Below are 20,518 nucleotides of genomic sequence, written 5' to 3' on the forward strand. Positions count from 1 at the left end.
GCTCCCCCAACCTCGGACGTGGGGTAGCTCCTCTCGGCCGTTCCTGCGTCGTCGCAGTCTGGCACTCTCGGCCGCTGCCCCTGACCTCGGACGTGGGGTAACTCCTCTTGGCCGCCGCCCTTCGGGCATGGGGTCCTCTTTTATTCCTAATTTTTTGAATGTTTTTAACATCAAAGAATGTTGAAGTTTTTTGAATGCATTTTCTTCATCAGTTGAAGGGATCCTGTGTTAATTCATTCTGTTAATGAGGTGTATTACCCTGATTGAATTTGTATGTTGAACTATCTTTCCATTCCTAGAATATTACGTTGAATAATAGTGATAATTCTTTTAGTGTACCATTCAATTTTGGTTGCTAGTATTTTGTTGAGGATATTTGCCTCAGTATTCATGAGGGATACTGATCTGTAGTTTTCTTGTGGTATCCTTGGCTTTGGTATCAGATTAATGGAGACCTATATGCAATTTGGAAGTGTTTCCTTCTCATTTTTTGGAAGAATTTGAGGAGGATTGGTGTTCTCTTTTAAATGTTTGGTAGAATTCGCCAGTGAAACTCTTCTTTTCCAAGCTTTTACTGTTGTCATTGTTGTTGGGATGTTTTATTGATTACTGATGAAATCTCATTACAAATCTGTGCATTTCTTCTTGATTCATTAGTGGTAGTGTGCATGTTTCTAGGAATTTATCCATTTTATCTAGGCTATCAAATTTGTAGACACATAGCTGTTCATAGTATTCTTATAGTCCTTTTTATTTTTGTGAAATTGGTAATATTATCCCCTCCTTCATTTTTTATTTTAGTTACAATTGACCCTTGAGCAACAAGGGGTTAGGGCTTCAAACCCCTACACAGTTGAAAACCTGCATATAACTTTACAGTTGGCCTTCCATAGCTGTGGTTCACATCCTCAGATTCACCTATAATTCTGAAGTATGTATTTATTGGAAAAAATCCATATACAAGTGTACCCACAAAATGCAAAGCTCTGTTGTTCAAGAGTCAGTTGTATTCCACTCCTCATGTATCTTTCCTTTTCTCGTTTGCCTTTCACATCTCTTCTTTTCAAAGCTCTTTTGTAAGGCCTCCTCAGACAACCATTTTGCCTTTTTGCATTTCTTTTTCTTGAGAATGGTCTTGATCCCTGCCTCCTGTACAATGTCACGAACCTCCGTCCATAGTTCTTCAGGCACTCTATCAGATCTAATCCCTTCAATCTATTTCTCACTTGCACTGTATTATCGTAAGGGATGTGGTTTAGGTCATACCTGAATGGTCTAGTGGTTTCTCGTATTTTCTTCAATTTAGGTCTGAATTTGTCAATAAGGAGTTCATGATCTGAGCCACAGTCAGCTCTGGGTCTTGTTTTTGCTGACTGTATAGAGCTTCTCCATCTTTGGCTGCAAAGAATATAATCAATCTGATTTTGGTATTGACCATCTGGTGATGTCCATGTGTAGAGTCTTCTCTTGTGTTGTTGGAAGAGGGTATTTGCTATGACCAGTGCATTCTTTTGGCAAAACTCTGTTAGCACAAGGCCAAATTTGCCTGTTACTTCAGGCAAAGTGACTGACTTTGACTTCCTACTTTTGCATTCCAGTCCCCTATAATGAAAAAGGACATCTTTTTTGGGTGTTAGTTCTAGAAGGTCTTGTAGGTCTTTATTGAGCCATTCAACTTCAGCTTCTTCAGCATTACTGGTTGTGGCATAGACTTGGATTACTGTGATATTGAATGACTTGCCTTGGAAACACGAACAGAGATCATTCTGTCGTTTTTGAGATTGCTTTCAAGTACTGCATTTTGGACTCTTTTGTTGACTATGGTGGCTACTACATTTCTTCTAAGGGATTCTTGCCCACAGTAGTAGATATAATGGTCATCTGAGTTAAATTCACCCATTCCAGTCCATTTCTCCTCCTGCCTTCAATCTTTCCCAGCATCAGAGTCAAATGAGTCAGTTCTTTGCATCAGTTGGCCAAAGTATTGGAGTTTCAGCTTCAGCATCAGTTCTTCCAATGAATGAATATTCAGGACTGATTTCCTTTGGGATGGATTGGTTGGATATCCTTGTGTCCAAGGGACTCTTAAGAGTCTTCTCCACCATCACAGTTCAAAGGATTCAGTTCTTAGGTGCTCAGCTTTCTTTATAGTCCAGCTCTCACATCCACACATGACTACTGGAAAAACCATAGCTTTGTTGGCAGAGTAATGTCTCTGCTTTTTAATAAGCTGTCTAGGTTGGTCATAACTTTTCTTCCACGGAGCAAGCATCTTTTAATTTCATGGCTGCAGTCACCATCTGTAGTGATTTTGGAGCCCCCCAAAATAAAGCCTGTCACTGTTTCTAGTGTTTCCCCATCTATTTGCTATGAAGTGATGGGACCAGATGCCATGATCTTCGTTTTCTGAATGTTGAGCTTTAAGCCAACTTTTTCACTCTCCTCTTTCACTTTTTCAAGAGGCTCTTTAGTTCTTATTCGCTTTTCTCCCATAGGTGTGGTGTCATCTGCATATCTGAGGTTATTGATATTTCTCCCAGCAATCTTGACTCCAGCTTATGTTTCATCCCGTCTAGCATTTCTCATGATGTAGTCTGTATATAAGTTAAATAAGCAGGGTGACAATATACAGCCTTGACATACTCCTTTCCCAATTTGGAACCAGTCTGTATTCCATGTCCAGTTCTAACTGTTGCTTTCTGACCTGCACACAGATTTCTCAGGAGGCAGGTCAGGTGGTCTGGTTTTCCCACCTCTTTGAGAATTTTCCACAGTTTGTTGTGATCCACACAAAGACTTTGGCGTAGTCACTAAAGCAGAAGTAGATATTTTTCTGGAACTCGCTTGATTTTTTGATAATCCAGTGGGTGTTGACAATTTGATCTCTGGTTCTTCTGCCTTTTCTAAATCTAGCTTGAACATCTGGAAGTTCATGGTTTACGTACTGTTGAAGCCTGGCTTGGAGAATTTTGAGCATTACTTTACTAGCATGTGAGATGAGTGCAGTTGTGCAGTAGTTTGAGCATTCTTTGGCATTGCCTTTTTTTGGGATTGGAATGAAAACTGACCTTTCACAATCCTGTGGCCACTGCTGAGTTTTCCAAATTTGCTGGCATATTGAGTGCAGCACTTTCACAGCATCATCATTTAGAATTTGAAATAGCTCAACTGGAATTCCATCACCTACCTCCACTAGCTTTGTTCATAGTGATGTTTCGTAAGGCCCACTTGACTTCACATTCCAGGATGTCTGGCTCTAGGTGAGTGATCACACCATCATGATTATGTGGGTTGTAAATATCTTTTTTGCATAGTTCTTCTGTGTCTTCTTGCCACCTCTTCTTAATATCTTCTGCTTCTGTTAGGTCCATGCCATTTCTGTCTTTTATCGAGCCCATCTTTGCATGAAATGTTCCCTAGGTCTTTAATTTTCTTGAAGAGATCCCTAGTCTTTCCCATTCTATTATTTTCTTCTGTTTCATTGCATTGATCACTGAGGAAGGCTTTCTTATCTCTCCTTGCTATTCTTTGGAACTCTGCATTCAAATGGGTATATCTTTCCTTTTCTCCTTTGTAAAAATGCAAAATAGTTGTCTGAGGAGGCCTTACAAACAGCTGTGAAGAGAAGAGAAGGGAAAGGCAAAGGAGAAGAGGACCACTGTCATACTGGTTTTTATATTTGCCTATTTATCTGCCTTTACTGGAGAACTTTATATTTCTGTGTAAGTTCAAGTTAGCACCTAGTGTTCTTTTTTTTTTTTTTTTACTTATAGGACTTTAAAATTTCTTGTAAGGCAGCTGTCTTGGAAATGAACTCCCTCAATTTTTATCTGACATTAGTATCTTAATTTTACCCTCATTTTTGCTGGGTATAATGTTTGGTTGACAGTTTTTCAATTTTAATTCAGTACTTTAAATATATCATTACCTTGTTACTTTGGTTGCACTGTTTCTGCTGAGAAACCCATGATAATCTTATTGAGGATCCTTTGTACATGTGAAGTTGCTTTTCTCTTGTTGCCTTTAATAGTCTCTCTTTCATTATTCTGTTTCTTGCTTGGGATTCTTAAAATTTGTATATTCGTGTGTTTCCTCAAATTTCTAGCTATTATTGTTCAAATAACTCTATATTTATCTTTCTTCCTCGTGGAGTCCATGATTAATGTGCTGTATCTCTTCTCCTGGGCTCCCATTGTGTACGTATTGACCCACTTAATGATGTACCATAAGTTCCTTAGCCTCTGTTCCCTTTTCTTCATTGTTTTCTTTTTTGTTCCTAGTATTTTCAAATGACCTGTCTTCAGGTTTTCTAATTTTTTTTTTTTTTTGCCTGTTGAAGATTGCTTTGTATTTTCTCTAGTGAGTTTTCAATCCAGTTATTCTTACACCTCTATTGGAGTGTGTGTGTGTTTTCTACTTTCTTTCAAGACTTACAGTTGGTGGAATTTATATACAACGTTGTGTAAGTTTCAGGTGTGCAACGTGTTGGCTTGATACTTTGTGTATTGCAGTGTGATTACCACCATAGCTTTAGCTAACACCTCCATCATATCACATACACATCATTTGTGTGTGTGTGTGTGGTCGGAACGCTTAAGATTTAGTCTCTCAACAGTGTTGAAGTATATAATACAGTATTTTTGACTGTAGTCACTCTGCTCTGCATTAGATCTCCAGAACTTAAATTATCTCCTAGTTGCTAGTTTGTGTTTTTTAACATTTCCCCAATTCTGCCACTTTCTAATCCCTGGTCACCACTGTTTTACTGTTTCTTTGACTCTTTTAGATTCTTTAAATAAATTATATCATACAGTGTTTATCTTTCCTCATCTGTCTTATGTCACCATAAACCCCTTAAAGGGGGTCCATCTATGTTGTTCCAAATGACAGGCTTTCTTTTTCATGGCTTAATATTCCCTTTATATATAAACCACATCTTTATCTATTCATCTTGATGACACTAACTGGTTTCCATATTTTGGCTATTGTCAATAATGTGCAGTAAACATGGGAATGCAGGAATCTTTCTGGTACCCCATTTTCTTTGCCTTTGAATATATATGAAATGGATTTTCTGAATCATATTCAAGATTTTTTAGTCACCGTTTTCTGCAGTTTGACTATGATATGCCTAAGGGTAAACTTTTTATTATTTTCCTGCGTGGTATTTTTGGAGCTTCCTGGCTCTGTGGTTTGGTGACTTTATAATTAATTTCAGAAATTTCTTAGCCATTATTGCTCCAAATGTATACATTTGCTCCTCTCTCCTTATTTGCCTTCTGGTATTCCTATTATGCCTAGGTTACAGCTTTTAGAATTGTCCTACGGTTCTTGGACATTGTTTTATCATTTTAATTTTATCTTTCTCTTTACATTTCAGTTCAGAAGTTTTTATTATTTTATTATGGAAGTTTATTTGGAAGCTATGTTATTAATATTTACATATCTTTAAGCTTGCTGATTTTTAAAAAGGTATGTGAAATGACTTAAACTTTATTTAAAATGTACATTTTCAAACTTGTTCAGTATTGTAAATTTATGGACAGGACAAAATAGAAATTATCACATAGTCACATTTTATTTTTATTTCTAATTTATTTTTTCATTGAAGGAAAGAGTCTTTAAGTCTGTTAGTGCTTTACAATTTTCAAAAGTTTCACATATATGATTTCGTATAATCGCATAATAACCTTTTCCCCCTTCATCTCTGTATTGTTCCTCCCTCCTTCCCTCTCCCCACTGGTAACCACTAGGTTGTTCTGTATATTTGTGAGTTTGCTTCTTATTTGTTTTATTCACTAGTTGCATTTTTTTAGACTCCACATGTAAGTAATATACTTTCTCTGATTTATTTCACTTAGCATAATGCCTTCCAAGTCTGTCTGTGTTGCTGCAAATGGCAATATTTTATTCTTTCTTAGGCTATTATTCCATTTTATGTGTGTATTACATTTTCTTCATCCACTCATCTGTTGATGGACACTTGAGTTCCTTCCATTTCTTGGCACTTGTAAATAATCTGGGGCATTATACATGCACCCCAATGCCAATCTATGAGCATTGGGGTGCATGTATATTTTCCAATTAGTGTTTTTTTTTCTGAATATATACCCAGGAGTGGAATTGCTGAGTCATCTGGTAGTTATATTTTTAGATTTTGAGAAACTTCCACAGTGTCTTCCACAGTGGCTGCATCACTTTACATTCTCACCAACTGTGTACCAGGGTTCTCTCTTCTCCACATCCTTAGCAACATTAGTTACTTGTCTTCTTTTTGATGACAACCATTCTGACAGGTGTGAGGTGATATCTTATTGTGGTTTTGATTTGCATTTCCCTGATGATTAATGATCTTGGGTGTGTTTTCCTATGCCTGTTGCCCATCTTCATGTCTTCTTTGGGAAAATGCCTATTCAGTTCCTTTGCTCATTTTTCAGTCTTGGTTTTTTTTTTTTTGCCACTCTATGTGGTATGTGGGGTCTTAGTCCCCTTACCAGGGGTCAAGCCTGGGTCCCCTCCATACAGTGGAAACATGGAGTCTCAACCACTGGGCCCCCAGGGAATTTAATTTCTCAGTGGGGGGGTTTGATATTGAGTTATATCAGCTATTTTTTAAAAAAAAAATTAATTTATTTTAGTTGGAGGAGAATTACACTATTGTAATGGTTTTTGCCATACATCAACATGAATCAGCCACGGGTATACAAGTGTCCCCCCATTCTAAACCCCCCTCCCAGCTCCTTCCCCACCCCATCCCTTTATGTTGTCCCAGAGCACCAATTGGGTGGTGCTTCATGCATTGGTCTCTGAGCTCACACTGGTCATCTGTTTTACATATGGTAATGTACATGTTTCAGTGCTGTTCTCTCAAGTCTTCCAACCCTCTCCTTCTCCCACTGAGTCCAAAAGTATGTTCTTTATGTCTGTGTCTCCTTTGCTTGCCTGCATGTAGTATTGTCAGTACCATCTAAGTTCTGTATATATGCGTTAATATACAGTATTTGTCTTTTTCTGACTTACTTCACTTCTGTATAATAGGTTCTAGGTTCATCCATCTTATTAGAATTGACTCAAATGAGTTCCTTTTACTAGCTGAGTAATATTCCATCATGTATATGTACCACAACTTCCTCATACATTCATCTGTTGATGGATATCTAGGTTGCTTCCATGTCCTGCTGCTGCTGCTAAGTCGCTTCAGTCATGTCCGACTCTGTGCGACCCCATAGATGGCTGCCCACCAGGCTCCCCTGTCCCTGGGATTCTCCAGGCAAGAACACTGGAGTGGGTTGCTATTTCCTTCTCCAATGCACGAAAGTGAAAAGTGAAAGGGAAGTCACTCAGTCGTGTCCGACTCTTAGTGACCCCATGGACTGCAGCCTACCAGGCTCCTCCATCCATGGGATTTTCCAGGCAAGAATACTGGAGTGGGTCGCCATTGCCTTCTCCGTGTCCTAGCTATTGTAAATAGTGCTGCAGTGAACATTGCTGTACATGCGTCTCTTTCAGTTCTGGTTTCCTTGTGATATATGCCCAGTATTGGGATTGCTAGGTCTATGAGCTGTTAATATATGTTGGGTATTGTCTCCTTATTGGTCTTATCATTTGGAAATATTTTCTCCTATTCAGTAGGTTTGTCTTTTTGTTTTGTCGATAATTTTCTTTGCTGTACAAAAGCTTTAAGCTTAGATACACTTTTTCTGCCTTTTTCTTTGCTCTAGAAGATGGATCCAAAAAAATACTGCTGCAATTAGGTCTTTAATCCAGGTTGAATTTATTTTTGTATATGGTGTTATAAAATGTTTTAATTTTATTCTTTTACATGTGGCTGTCCAGTTTTCTCAGCACCACTTACTGAAGAGACTGTTTTCTCCATTGTATATTATTGTAGACTAATTGACTGTAAATATGGGCATGTATTTCTGGACTCTGCTCTTACATTGATCAATGTGTCTGTTTTTGTGCCAGTACTATACTGTTTGGATGATGATTTTTTTGTTGTTTAGTTGTTTGGTCATGTCCAACTCTTTGCGGCCCAATGGACTGCAGCATGCCAGGCTTCCCTGTCCTTCAGTGTCTCCCAGAGTTTGCTAACTATCTCCTGGAGTTTGATAATGATAGCTTTGTAGTACAGTCTGAAGTCAGAGAGGGTGATTGCTCCAGCTCTGTTCTTTTTCAAGATTGTTTGGGCTATTCAGGGTCTTCTGTGTTTCCATGCAAAATTATTTGTTCTTGTTCTGTGAAAAATACCATTGGTATTTTGATAGGGGTTACACTGAGTCTATCTTCGCATTGGGTAGTATGATTATTTTTTGTTTTTTTCCTGAATACAGGTCTTGTACCTCTTTGGTTAGATTTATTCCTAGGTACATTATTCTTTTTGATGCAGTAATATATTGGTTGTTTTTTTTTTTATAGTGTATAGAAATGCAACAGACTTCTCTATGTTAATTTTGTATTCTACAATTTACAGAATTCATTGATGAACTCCAGTAGCTTTCTGGTGCATCTTAAGGATTTTCTGGGTATAGTACCATGTCATCTGCAGTGACAATTTTACTTTTTCCTTCCCAGTTTGGATTCATTTTATTTCTTTTTCTTCCCTGCTCTGGCTAGGACTTCCAAATCTATATTGAATAAATGTGGCAAGAGTGGACATACTTGTCTTGTTCTTGATCTTAGAGGAAATGCTTTCAGCTTTTCAGCATTGAGTATAATAGTAGCTGTGGGTTTGTCATATATGGTCTTTGTTATGTTGAGATTATCTGGAGCATCTTTCTCATACATGTTAAATTTATCAAAAGCTGTTTCTGCATCTGTTGAGAGAGTCATAAGGGTTTTATTCTTCAGTTTACTAATGTGCTGCATCACACTGATTGTTGTGTGGAGATTGAAAATTCCCTGCATCCCTGGGATAAATTCCACTTGATCATGGTGTATAAGCCTCTTAATGTATTGTTTTAGTCAGTTTACTAGTATTTTATTGAGGATTGTAGCATATGTGGTCATTAGTGATACCAGCCTGTTATTTTGTTTTCTTTTTGTGGTATTTTTGGTTTTGGTATCAAGATGATGGTGTCTTCATGGAATGGGTTTGGAAGTGTTCTTCCTCTGAAATTTATGGAGTAGTTTTAGAAGAATAGGTGTTAACTCTAAGTGTTTGGTAGAATTTGCCTGTGAAACCATCAGGTCCTGGAGTTTTTGTTTATTGGGAGTTTTTAATCACAGGTTAAATTATAGTACTTGTCATTGGCCTGCTCATGCTTTCTTTTGCTTCCTGGTTCAGTCTTGGAGACTTTGTGTGTTTTCAAAGTAGCAGCTTTTAGTTTACTTTTTCTTTTCTATTTTCTTGGTCTCTATTTCACTTATTTCTGCTCTGATGTTTATGATTTCTTTCCTTCTGCTAACTTTGAGTTTTGTTTGTTCTTTATCTCAGTTGCTTTAGGTATAAAGTTAGGTTTTTTTAATTGAGATTTTTCCTGTTTCCTGAGGTAAGCTTGTATTGCTATAAACTTCCCTCATGACTGCTTTTGCTGCTTCCCATAGGTTTTGGATTGTTGTTTTTTCATTTGTCTCTAGGTATATTTAAAATTGCCTTTTTTCCTAACTCCAGAAAAATAAATGACCCAATCAAAAAATGGGCCAAAGAACTAAATAGACATTTCTCCAAAGAAGACATACAGATGGCTAACAAACACATGAAAAGATGCTCAACATCACACATTATCAGAGAAATGCAAATCAAAACCACTATGAGGTACCATCTCACACCAGTCAGAATGGCTGCGATCCAAAAGTCTACAAATAATAAATGCTGGAGAGGGTGTGGAGAAAAGGGAACCCTCTTACACTGTTGGTGGGAATGCAAACTAGTACAGCCACTATGGAGAACAGTGTGGAGATTCCTTAAAAAACTGGAAATAGAACTGCCTTATGATCCAGCAATCCCACTGCTGGGCATACACACTGAGGAAACCAGAAGGGAAAGAGACACATGTACCCCAATGTTCATTGCAGCACTGTTTATAATAGCCAGGACATGAAAGCAACCTAGATGTCTATCAGCAGATGAATGGATAAGCAAGCTGTAGTACATATACACAATGGAGTATTACTCAGCCATTAAAAAGAATACATTTGAATCAGTTCTAATGAGGTGGATGAAACTGGAGCCTATTATACAGAGTGAAGTAAGCCAGAAGGAAAAACATCAATACAGTATACTAAAGCATATATATGGAATTTAGAAAGATGGTAACAATAACCCAGTGTACGAGACAGCAAAAGAGACACTGATGTATAGAACAGTCTTATGGACTCTGTGGGAGAGGGTGGGAAGATTTGGGAGAATGACATTGAAACACGTAAAATATCATGTAAGAAACGAGATGCCAGTCCAGGTTCGATGCACGATACTGGATGCCTGGGGCTAGTGCACTGGGACGACCCAGAGGGATGGTATGGGGAGGGAGGAGGGAGGAGGGTTCAGGATGGGGAACACATGTATACCTGTGGCGGATTCATTTTGATATTTGGCAAAACTAATACAATTATATGAAGTTTAAAAATAAAATTAAAAAAAAATAAAATTTCCTCTTTTATTTCTTCAGTGATCCATTGATTGTTTAGTAACATATTGATTAACCCATGTATTTGTGTTTTTTGCAGTTGTTTTTAGTGAGTTTCTCACCTTATAGCTTTGTGGTTGGAAGAGATGCTTGATACGATTTCAGTTTTCTTAAATTTACTGAGGCCTGCTTTGTGGTCCAACATGTGATCTATTCTGGAGAATGTTCTATGTGCATTTAAAAAGAATGTGTATCCTGCCGCTTTTTGATTGAATTCTGTCTATATATCAGTTAAGTAGATGTGGTATAGTCTGTCCTTTAAGTCCAGGGTTTCCAGTTTGATTTTCTGTCTGGATGATCTGTCCATTGATGTACATAAGGTTGTTAAAATCCCAACTATTATTGTGTTACTGTTGATGTCTCCTTTTTCATCTTTTAAGATTTGCCTTATATATTTAGTTGCTCTTCTCTTGGGTACACATATATTTACAGTTGTTTTATCTTCTTGGTTTGATCCTTTGATCAGTATGTAATGTTCTTTTCTATTTTTTGTAGCAATCTTTTTAAAAATTTATTTTAATTGGAGGCTAATTACTTTATACTATTGTGGTGCTTTTTGCCATACATTCACATGAATCGGCCATGGGTGTACATGTGTTCCCCATCCTGAACCCCCTCCCACCTCCCTCCCCATCACATCCCCCAGGGTCATCCCAGTGCACTAGCCCTGAGCACCCTGTCTTATGCATTGAACCTGGACTGGCGATCTATTTCACATATGATAATAATATATATGTTTAAATGCTATCTCAAATCATCCCACCCTCGCCTTCTCCCACAGAGTCCAAAAGTCTGTTCTTTACATCTGTGTCTCTTTTGCTGTCTCACATATAGGGTCATCATTACCATCTTTCTAAATTCCATATATATGCGTTAATATACTATGTTGTTGTTTTTCTTTCTGACTTACTTCACTCAGTATTATAGGCTCCAATTTCATCTACCTCATTAGAACTGCTTCAAATGCATTCTTTTTAATGGCTGAGTAATATTCCATTGTGTATATGTACCACAGCTTTCTTATCCATTTGTTTGCTGATGGACATCTAGGTTGCTTCCATGTCCTGGCTATTATAAACAGTGCTGCGATGAACATTGGGGTACACATGTCTCTTTCACTTCTGGTTTCCTCGGTGTGTATGCCCAGCAGTGGGATTGCTGGGTCATATGGGAGTTCTATTTCCAGTTTTTTAAGGAATCTCCACACTGTTCTCCATAGTGGTTGTACTAGTTTGTAGCAATCTTTAAAGTATTTCATGTGATATAAATATTCCTAGTTAGGCTTTCTTTTGATTTCTGTTTACATGAAATACCTTTTTTCATTCTCTCTCAGTGTGTGTGTCTCTAGATCTGAAGTGAGTCTTGTGTAGTGGGTCTTGTTTCTGTATCCATTCAGCCACTCTGTGTCTTTCAGTTGGAGTGTTTAGTCCACTTATATTTAACTTAATTATTGATTCGTATGTTCTTACTGTCATTTTGTTAGCAGTTTTGTATTTGTTGTTGTAGGTTTTCTCCCTTTCTCCCCCGCCCCCCGCCACCTTTGTTCTCCTGTGATTTGACGAGTATCTTTTGTGTTATGTTTGGGATTCCTTGTGTATATCTATTACAGATTTTGGTTTGTGGTCACAGTGATGTTTTTGTGTATAGCAGTCTATGCAAAACATAAAAGCCCAAACATCCCTACATGAGAAAGGAAATACTTTTAAGTCAAGGAAGTGCAGAGTCCCATGCATGATAAACCCAAGGAGGAACTCACAGAGACATACATTAGTCAAATTGACAAAAATTAAAGACAATGAGAAAATACTAAAAGCAACAAGGGAAAAAAAACGCATATAACATACAAGGGAATCTCTATAAGGTTATCCGCTGATTTTTAGGAGAAACTCTGCAGGCTAGAAGAGAATGGCACAATATATTCAAGGTGATTAAATGATAAAATCTACCTTCAAGAATACTGTACCCAGCAGGGCTCTCCTTGAGATTTAATGGAGAGATCAAAAGTTTACAATCAAGCAAAAGCTGAAAGAGTTCAGCACTGCCAAATCAGCTTTACAACAGTTGTTAAAGGAACCTTCTTTAGGTGAAAAAAGAAGACCGTAATTGAAAATAAGAATATTATTAAACAAAAAGGTCACTGGTAAAGGCAAACAGACAGTAAAGGTAGGAAGTCATCCACACACACAAAACTAGTAGGGAGGTTTAAAGATGAAAGTAGAAAAGTTATCGACACCCACAATAAGCTGTTGTTGTTTCATCAATCAGTTTTGTCCAACTCTTTTGTGACCCCATGGACTATAGCCCACTAAGCTCCTCTCTCTGTGGGATTTCCCAGGCAAGAATACTGGAGTGGATTGCCATTTCCTTCTCCAGGGGATCTTCCCCAGGAACCAAACCTGTGTCTCCTGCATTGACAGGCAGCCTTTACCACTGAGCCACCAGGGAAGCCCAAAATAAGCTGTTACTGCTACTGCTAAGTCACTTCGGTCGTGTCGGACTCTGTGCAACCCCATAGACGGCGGATACACAAAATAATTAGATACAAAACATAGTATGAAAAGTAGTCATTGTGAAGGGATACAAAAAATAATTAGATACAAAATTTAGTATCAAAAATAGTCATAGTGAAGGGAGGAGAGTGCAAATACATGTTTTTAAAAAATTCATTTGAGATCGGCAACTTAAAACAGTTGCATAGATTGCTGTGCAAAACTTGTCGTAATCAGAAAAACCCCAAATCTAAAATCACTTGTACTTTAAATGGTACTGCTAATATCTAAATTTAGTTTTATATGTGGATATTAACTTTGGACAAATTAAATGTTGTTACCTCTTAATTTTTCTTCAGTATCATGTAGTTTTCATTTTGTTGCACTGGAAGCCCTTTTAAAATTTGTTAAAATATATTTGATAGAAATATTTTTTCTATCAAGTTTAATTTTTAACCAGTATATAGAGATATATAACATTGTAGACTTAAAGCTATTTATTTAGAGAAGATACATTTTAATGTAAAATAACATTTTACAGTATAATACTTTTTCCAGTTGTACTAATTCATCTTATGTCTGTGTAGTATATTGATTTAAAAAAAATTCAAAGCTGCCAGTTCAAAGAATTAGCCATAAATGGAAAGTTTAAGCTATACTGTTGAACATTATATAATGGTGCTTTCCAGGAGCTGGGGTTAGAGGAGAAACGGGAAGTTATTGTTTATAACGTTTCAGTTTTACAAGATAAAAAGAGTTATGAGGATGGATAGTGGTGATGGCCACACAAAAATGTGAATGTATTTCATACCACTGAACCAGATGCTTTAAAACGGCTGATGGTTAATTTTGTTGTTTGTATTATACCACAATAAAAAATGTATAATTAAAAAAAAAAAAAGAAAAAACAGTAAATGATACTCTATATACCTGTGTCATTCACCCAATATATATTGGTCAGTACCCCAATATATTAATGTTTGTTTCTAATTGTACAAGTCACTTCTATTAGATGTTCACTGATGTTACTTCTTGGTGTTTTCCCCGTATATCATGTGAACATCTAGATAACAGTTCAGTTCAGTTCTTTCGCTCAGTCGTGTCCAACTCTTTGCGATCCCATGAATGGCAGCATGCCAGGCCTCCGTGTCCATCACCAATTCCCGGAGTTCACCCAAACTCATGTCCATCGAGACAGTGATGCCATCTAGCCATCTCATCCTCTGTCGTCCCCTTCTCCTCCCGCCCCCAATCCCTCCCAGCATCAGGGTCTTTTCCAATGAGTCAACTCTTCGCATGAGGTGGCCAAAGTATTGGAGTTTCAGCTTCAGTATCAGTCCTTCCAGTGAACATCCAGGACTGATCTCCTTTAGGATGGACTGGTTGGATCTCCTTGCAGTCCAAGGGACTCTCAAGAGTCTTCTCTAACACCACAGTTAAAAGCATCAGTTCTTCGGCGCTCAGCTTTCTTCACAGTTCAACTCTCACGTCCATACATGACTACTGGAAAAACCATAGCCTTGACTAGACGGACCTTTGTTGGCAAAGTAATGTCTCTGCTTTTTAATATGCTTTCTAGGTTGGTCATAACTTTCCTTCCAAGGAGTAAGTGTCTTTTAATTTCATGGCTGCAGTCATCATTTGCAGTGATTTTGGAGCCCAAAAAAATAAAGTCTGACACTGTTTCCACTGTTTCCCCATCTATTTCCCATGAAGTGATGGGACTGGATGCCATGATCTTAGTTTTCTCAATGTTGAGCTTTAAGCCAACTTTTTCACATTCATCGAGAGGCTTTTTAGTTCCTCTTCACTTTCTGCTATAAGGGTGGTGTCATCTGCATATCTGAGGTTATTAATATTTCTCCTGGCAATCTTGATTCCAGCTTGTGCTTCTTCCAGCCTAGCGTTTCTCATGATGTACTCTGCATAGAAGTTAAATAAGCAGGGTGACAATATACAGCCTTGACATACTCCTTTTCCTATATGGAACCAGTCTGTTGTTCCCTGTCCAGTTCTAACTGTTGCTTCCTGACCTGCATATAGGTTTCTCAAGAGGCAGGCCAGGTGGTCTGGTATTCCCATCTCTTTCAGAATTTTCCACAGTTTATTGTGATCGAGTTACTCATATTCAAATTACTGCCTAAAAGTGAAGGCATTCATTTTCTGTAGCAGAATTAAAACAGAGCAAGATAGGACAACACTCAGTATCTCTAATTAATAAGAAATCCTTATTAATCTCACATGGTTGAATTAAAAATCTTTCCAGTTGCTCATTGCAAATATACTTAAGCAGTCATTTTTTCCAGTAATTTCTTACATCATGCTATGTTGGTAGATTCATATTATTTGTATAATTTTGATGAAAATATATCCATTATCCTTGAGCTACGCTGTATAGGTCAGAACTTAAATGATGTTTGCTCAAACGTAGAATCTTAGACTAAGTTGAAGAATGAAGGGGAGCCAACAATTATAGTTGGATTCTGTTTCTATTTACATTTTGATAACTGTTTTCCTTGATAGGACATTTAGGAATGAAGTATACCTACCTTGTTAAAGTTTATTTGAATATTTCACTTTTAGTTTTTTATTCATTTTGTTTTTTTCTTTTAGGAGCTGTGGCCCTGAAGAATCTTGAAATTAAAGAAAATGCCCTGGTATGTTTTGACAATAAGCACTTTCTTATGTTAGGTTCCATGAACAGGTTACATTTAGGTTACATGAACATCTTCCTGATTTGTCATCTTAAATTATTTAAGTTTAAGAAAACTTCTTAAAGTAATTTTTAAAAACTGTGAATTTTGCAAAATGGACTTTCAATCTCCATAGAAATACAACCTGACTGTAATTTCCCCCACTAAAAATATTTCTAAAATTTGTCTCTTCCCGTATGCTTTCATTTTAGATTTTTAACTTACCTCTCCAGTCATCTTCAGTTTTTTTTTTTTTCCTGGTACCATTTTAATCATATATATATATTTTTTGCCATAGAATACAGTAGCATTAACACTTTTGTGCAGCCATCATCAGTATGTATTTCTGGAACATTTTTATTACACTAAGGAAGGCTTTGTCACCAGTAAGAAATAACATAACTCCCCATTCCCTTTCTCCACTCACCCTGCTAACTTCTGCTTCACTTAATTTGCCTATTCCAAGTACCTCATATAAATGGAATCCTGCTATGTTTGTCATTTTTTATCTAGTTTACTTAACATAATTCCTTTGAGGTTCATCCATGTTGTAGCAGGTATCAGGAAATCACTCCTTTTTATGAAGGCTGAATAGTATTGTATGTATATACTGCATTTTGGTCACTTTTCTGTTGATGTACACTTGGGTTGTTTTTGCCTCTGTCTCTTGTGGATAATGCTGCTATGAATATTAGTATTCATGTCTGTTCAAATCCTAGCTTTCATTCCTGTGGGTAAATACTTAGGAGTGAAATTGATGGATTATTTAGTAATTGTATGTTTAGCCTTTTTAGGACCCCCCACACTAACTCAGTCCATAAAGAATTCACCTGCAATGCAGGAGGCCCGGTTTTGATTCCTGGGTTGGGAAGACTGCCCTGGAGAAGGAAATGGCAGTACACTCCAGTACTATTGTTCAGGAAGCTCAGGGACGGAGGAGCCTGCTGGGCTCCAGTCCATGGGGTCACAGGGGTCGGGCACGGCTGAGCCATTGAACCGCCGCCACACTGTTCCCAAAGCAGTTGAGCCACATAATGTAGGCGCACCTTGGAGATTTCGTAGGTTCGTTTCCAGTCAGCTACAGTCAAGTGAATATGGTCACAAAAAAGCAAGTCACGGAAGGTTTTGGTTTCCCAGGGTATTTAAAAATTATGTTTACACTCTGTGTGTATATGCTCAGTTGCTCAGTCATGTGTGTCTCTTTGCAACCTGACAGACTGTAGCCCACCAGGCTCTTTGTCCATGGAATTTTCTAGGCAAGAACACTGCAATGGGTTGCCATTTCCTACTCCAGGGGATCTTCCAACCTGAAGATCAAACCCGCGTCTCTTGCATCTCCTGCATTGGCAGGCAGATTCTTTACCACTGTGCTACCTAGTCTAAAAAACCAGCGTACGTACATCAGTTAAAAACTAATGCTGTTGGGAAAGTGGCACTGATAGATTTCCTCGATGAAGGATTGCCACAAACCTTCAATTTGATTAAAAAAAAAAAGACAAAACCAAAAAAAAAAAAAATATCAGTACCTGGGAAGTGCAACAAAGTAAAGCACAGTAAAATGAAGTATACCTGAATTCCTACCAGCAGTACGTGAATTCCAATTTTCCATATCCTTGAAAACATTTACTTTCTGTTTTTTTGATAATAACTATCCTAATGAGCATGAAGTGGTAAATCTTACTGGTTTTCCTTACTGCTTCTCCAATGATTAGTGAGGTTGAGCATCTTTACATGTGCTTGTTGACCATTTTTATATGTTCTTTGGAGAAATAGAAATGTCTATTGAAAAGCATTGCTGATTTTTTAAAATCATGGTTTTTTTTGGGGGGGTGGTGCACTTTGGTTCTTTACATACTTTGGATATTTCCCTTTGTCAGAAGATATGATTTGCAAATACTTCCTCACATTTTGTGGGTTGTCTTTTGCTTCTGTAACAGTGTTATATACAAACATTTTTTATGTAAAAAGTTAAATTTTGATGAAATCGAATTCATCTTTTTTTAAAAATTGTTGTTGCCTGTGGTTTTCATGTGATATCCAAGAAATCACATGATTTTGTTTTCTTCTGAACATTTTATAGTTTTAGTTCTTACATTAGATCTTTGGTTCATTCCGAGTTAATTTTCATATATGGTATAAGATAAGGGTCAACTACATTCTTTTTGCAAGTGGATATCCAGTTATCCTAGTACCATTTATTGAAAAGGTTGTCTTTTCTCCTATTGAATGAGGAGAAATTTATTTGAGGATATTTTTTGCACTAGTGGTTTAGTTTCCCTTCAAATACACACTGACAGTGAAATTTCCCACTTTGTTTTCTTTTTCAAACAGTGTAAAAGCTGTAGTGATTCTGGTATGAGTAACTTTGGTGGTCAGTATTGCTGTAGAATCTTTCGCTATTTAAGGTGATCAGGCTCTGAATTTTATGGATTTGAAGATATTGCAGTTATGTATTTAGAAACTTAAATAAGTACTGAAGGTAAAGAGAAGATGTTGCTGCTGCTGCTGCTGCTAAGTCGCTTCAGTCGTGTCTGACTCTGTGCCATCCCATAGACGGCAGCCCACCAGGCTCCCCCGTCCCTGGGATTCTCCAGGCAAGAACACTGGAGTGGGTTGCCATTTCCTTCTCCAATGCATGAAAGTGAAAAGTGAAAGTGAAGTCGCTCAGTCGTGTCTGACTCTTAGCGATCCCATGGACTACAGCCTACCAGGCTAAGTTAACTTAAATCCCTTAAGTAATCTTGGGAAGAAAAAATTAGTTATGTGTTTTGCAAACTGTGTATGTACTAAGATTTTGCATATATATTTTTTTGTAGAGTCAACTGGACGTACCATTTAAAATTAAAGTTGGCCATATAGGTAAGCTGTCTTTGTTATTTGTATGTCCTCCTGTTAGACATGTAACCAGAATAATATGTCTAGTATCTCTATAATGTGATATAATGTTTCTGAGCATAAATTAAAAGAATCATGTGTTTTCACCTATATAAAACTTTGTTGTGTAACTTAATGTCTGTTGTGGTCCATATATCCCTGTTGAATACCTGTGAAATACTTTAAAATCATATTTCTAGCTGTACTGGGGCTTCGTTGTTGCAGGCGAGCTTTCCCTAGTTGTGGTGAGTGGGAGCTACTCTCTCGTTGTGCTGTGAGGGCTTCTCACTGCAGCAGTTTCTTTTGTTGTGGAGTACAGGCTCTAGGGCACATGGGCTTCAGTAGTTGTAACATGGGCTTAGTAGTTAGAACTTGTGGGCTCCAGAGTGCAGTGTGGGCTCAGTAGTTTTGGCACACATGCCCAGTTGCCCAGTGGCATGTAGTGTCTTCCTGGACCAGGGATCAAACCAGTGTCCCTTGCATTGCAAGGTGGATTCTTAACCCCTGCCACCAGGGAAGCCCCAATACTTGTGAAATTATACATCTTGTTAAGTGTTGAAATGAGTTGAGATCCAAAGCATTAAAACTAGTGGAGAGCATGACTGTCTCAGTTTAAGTTTCTGACTAGTTATCATTGCTGTATTCTGATTGGCCATGGATAAGTGGTATAAGGAATTGGGTCTGGATCCTCCAGGCAGTTTGGTCAGGAACCAGTCAAAAACCTGGTTTCTGTTCTGTTAGTTTTCTAGGAAACACTATGCTAATTTTGTTGTATTACATTTCTAGTTTTTGTAGTTTACATATACTGGTTGAGCAGAATTACATTGAGCAGAAATTGATTCAAATGTGTTTAATAAAGACATATATGTTTCATTTCTTAAATTATTTCAGTTTATTGTTTTAACTTTGTTGTTTAAACTATTGGTTTACATATTGTGCAAGATGATAGTATTATTATCTGTGACTTAAAAGTAGTAGTATGCAGATAATTTGTGTAGAAGAATTTATATAATGTTATTGCAATGTATTGGTGTCACTTGGAGAATAAGGTGTTTTGAAAGCTTATATAAATTACCTAATGAAAATCTCCACAATTTTGTGCTCTTATAGTTATTAGACCATATGCCAAAGAAGCTTTTTTCATTTACATTGCTAGGACTCTTAATTCTGTTTCTCTTCTTCCTTTTGCCCCCATAATTTAAACACTACTTAGTATAAATAAAATGGGGAAAATGTCACCCATTACTTTTCTACCTAGTATATTTATTTTTGCAAATTTTTATAAGGTTTTTTACATGTGAACATTTTGACTTGTAATCATGGTGTATGTAGGATTTTATATATTTTTAAATTATCATTAATAAAGATTCCTCATAATCCATATTGATTTGACCTCCCTTATTTCTCAATATTGCATATTACAAAATTTGAACAATGTAATCTTATTTCTATTGGTCCAAAAATTTACAGTAAACATTTTCATATACTTTTTGAAAGTATTTTGAAAGTCATTGAATTTTATAACTATGATCATTGTAAATCAGTGTATATAAATTTAACATCTATTCTAGAAAATGATATAAGGACAGTAGGTAGACTTGCTTTCATTTAGTGCCTTCATTATTTCTGTTTTCTCTTTTCTTTTCTGACCATGTTTAAAAATGATGACAGGGTAAATTTTCAGTGTTAATGTAAGGTGGTAGAAAGTACACTGAACTGATACCTAATACATAAGATAATCTTGAGAGTCATTTAAGGTTTCATTTGCATATCTCTATCATAGAAACTGCCATTATTTAATATCATTATTTTTTCTTCTAGACAGTAAGTTTTT

The 20,518-nt window shown here is 37.0% G+C and overlaps 1 protein-coding gene across 3 annotated transcripts in view; it reads left to right on the forward strand.

Moving 5' to 3' along the window:
• The window catches only part of VPS13A (vacuolar protein sorting 13 homolog A), a 276,459-nt gene that overhangs the window by 10,969 nt on the left and 244,972 nt on the right, over positions 1-20,518 (forward strand). For all 3 annotated transcript variants that reach the window (XM_027549517.1, XM_027549516.1, XM_027549515.1), the window contains exons 2-3: positions 15,731-15,774; positions 18,627-18,669. In XM_027549517.1, the coding sequence (XP_027405318.1) occupies positions 15,731-15,774; positions 18,627-18,669 (87 nt within the window). The remainder of the gene's footprint in view (positions 1-15,730; positions 15,775-18,626; positions 18,670-20,518) is intronic.

The sequence above is a fragment of the Bos indicus x Bos taurus genome, chromosome 8, assembly GCF_003369695.1.
Source record: "Bos indicus x Bos taurus breed Angus x Brahman F1 hybrid chromosome 8, Bos_hybrid_MaternalHap_v2.0, whole genome shotgun sequence".
Classification (NCBI taxonomy): Eukaryota; Metazoa; Chordata; class Mammalia; order Artiodactyla; family Bovidae; genus Bos; species Bos indicus x Bos taurus.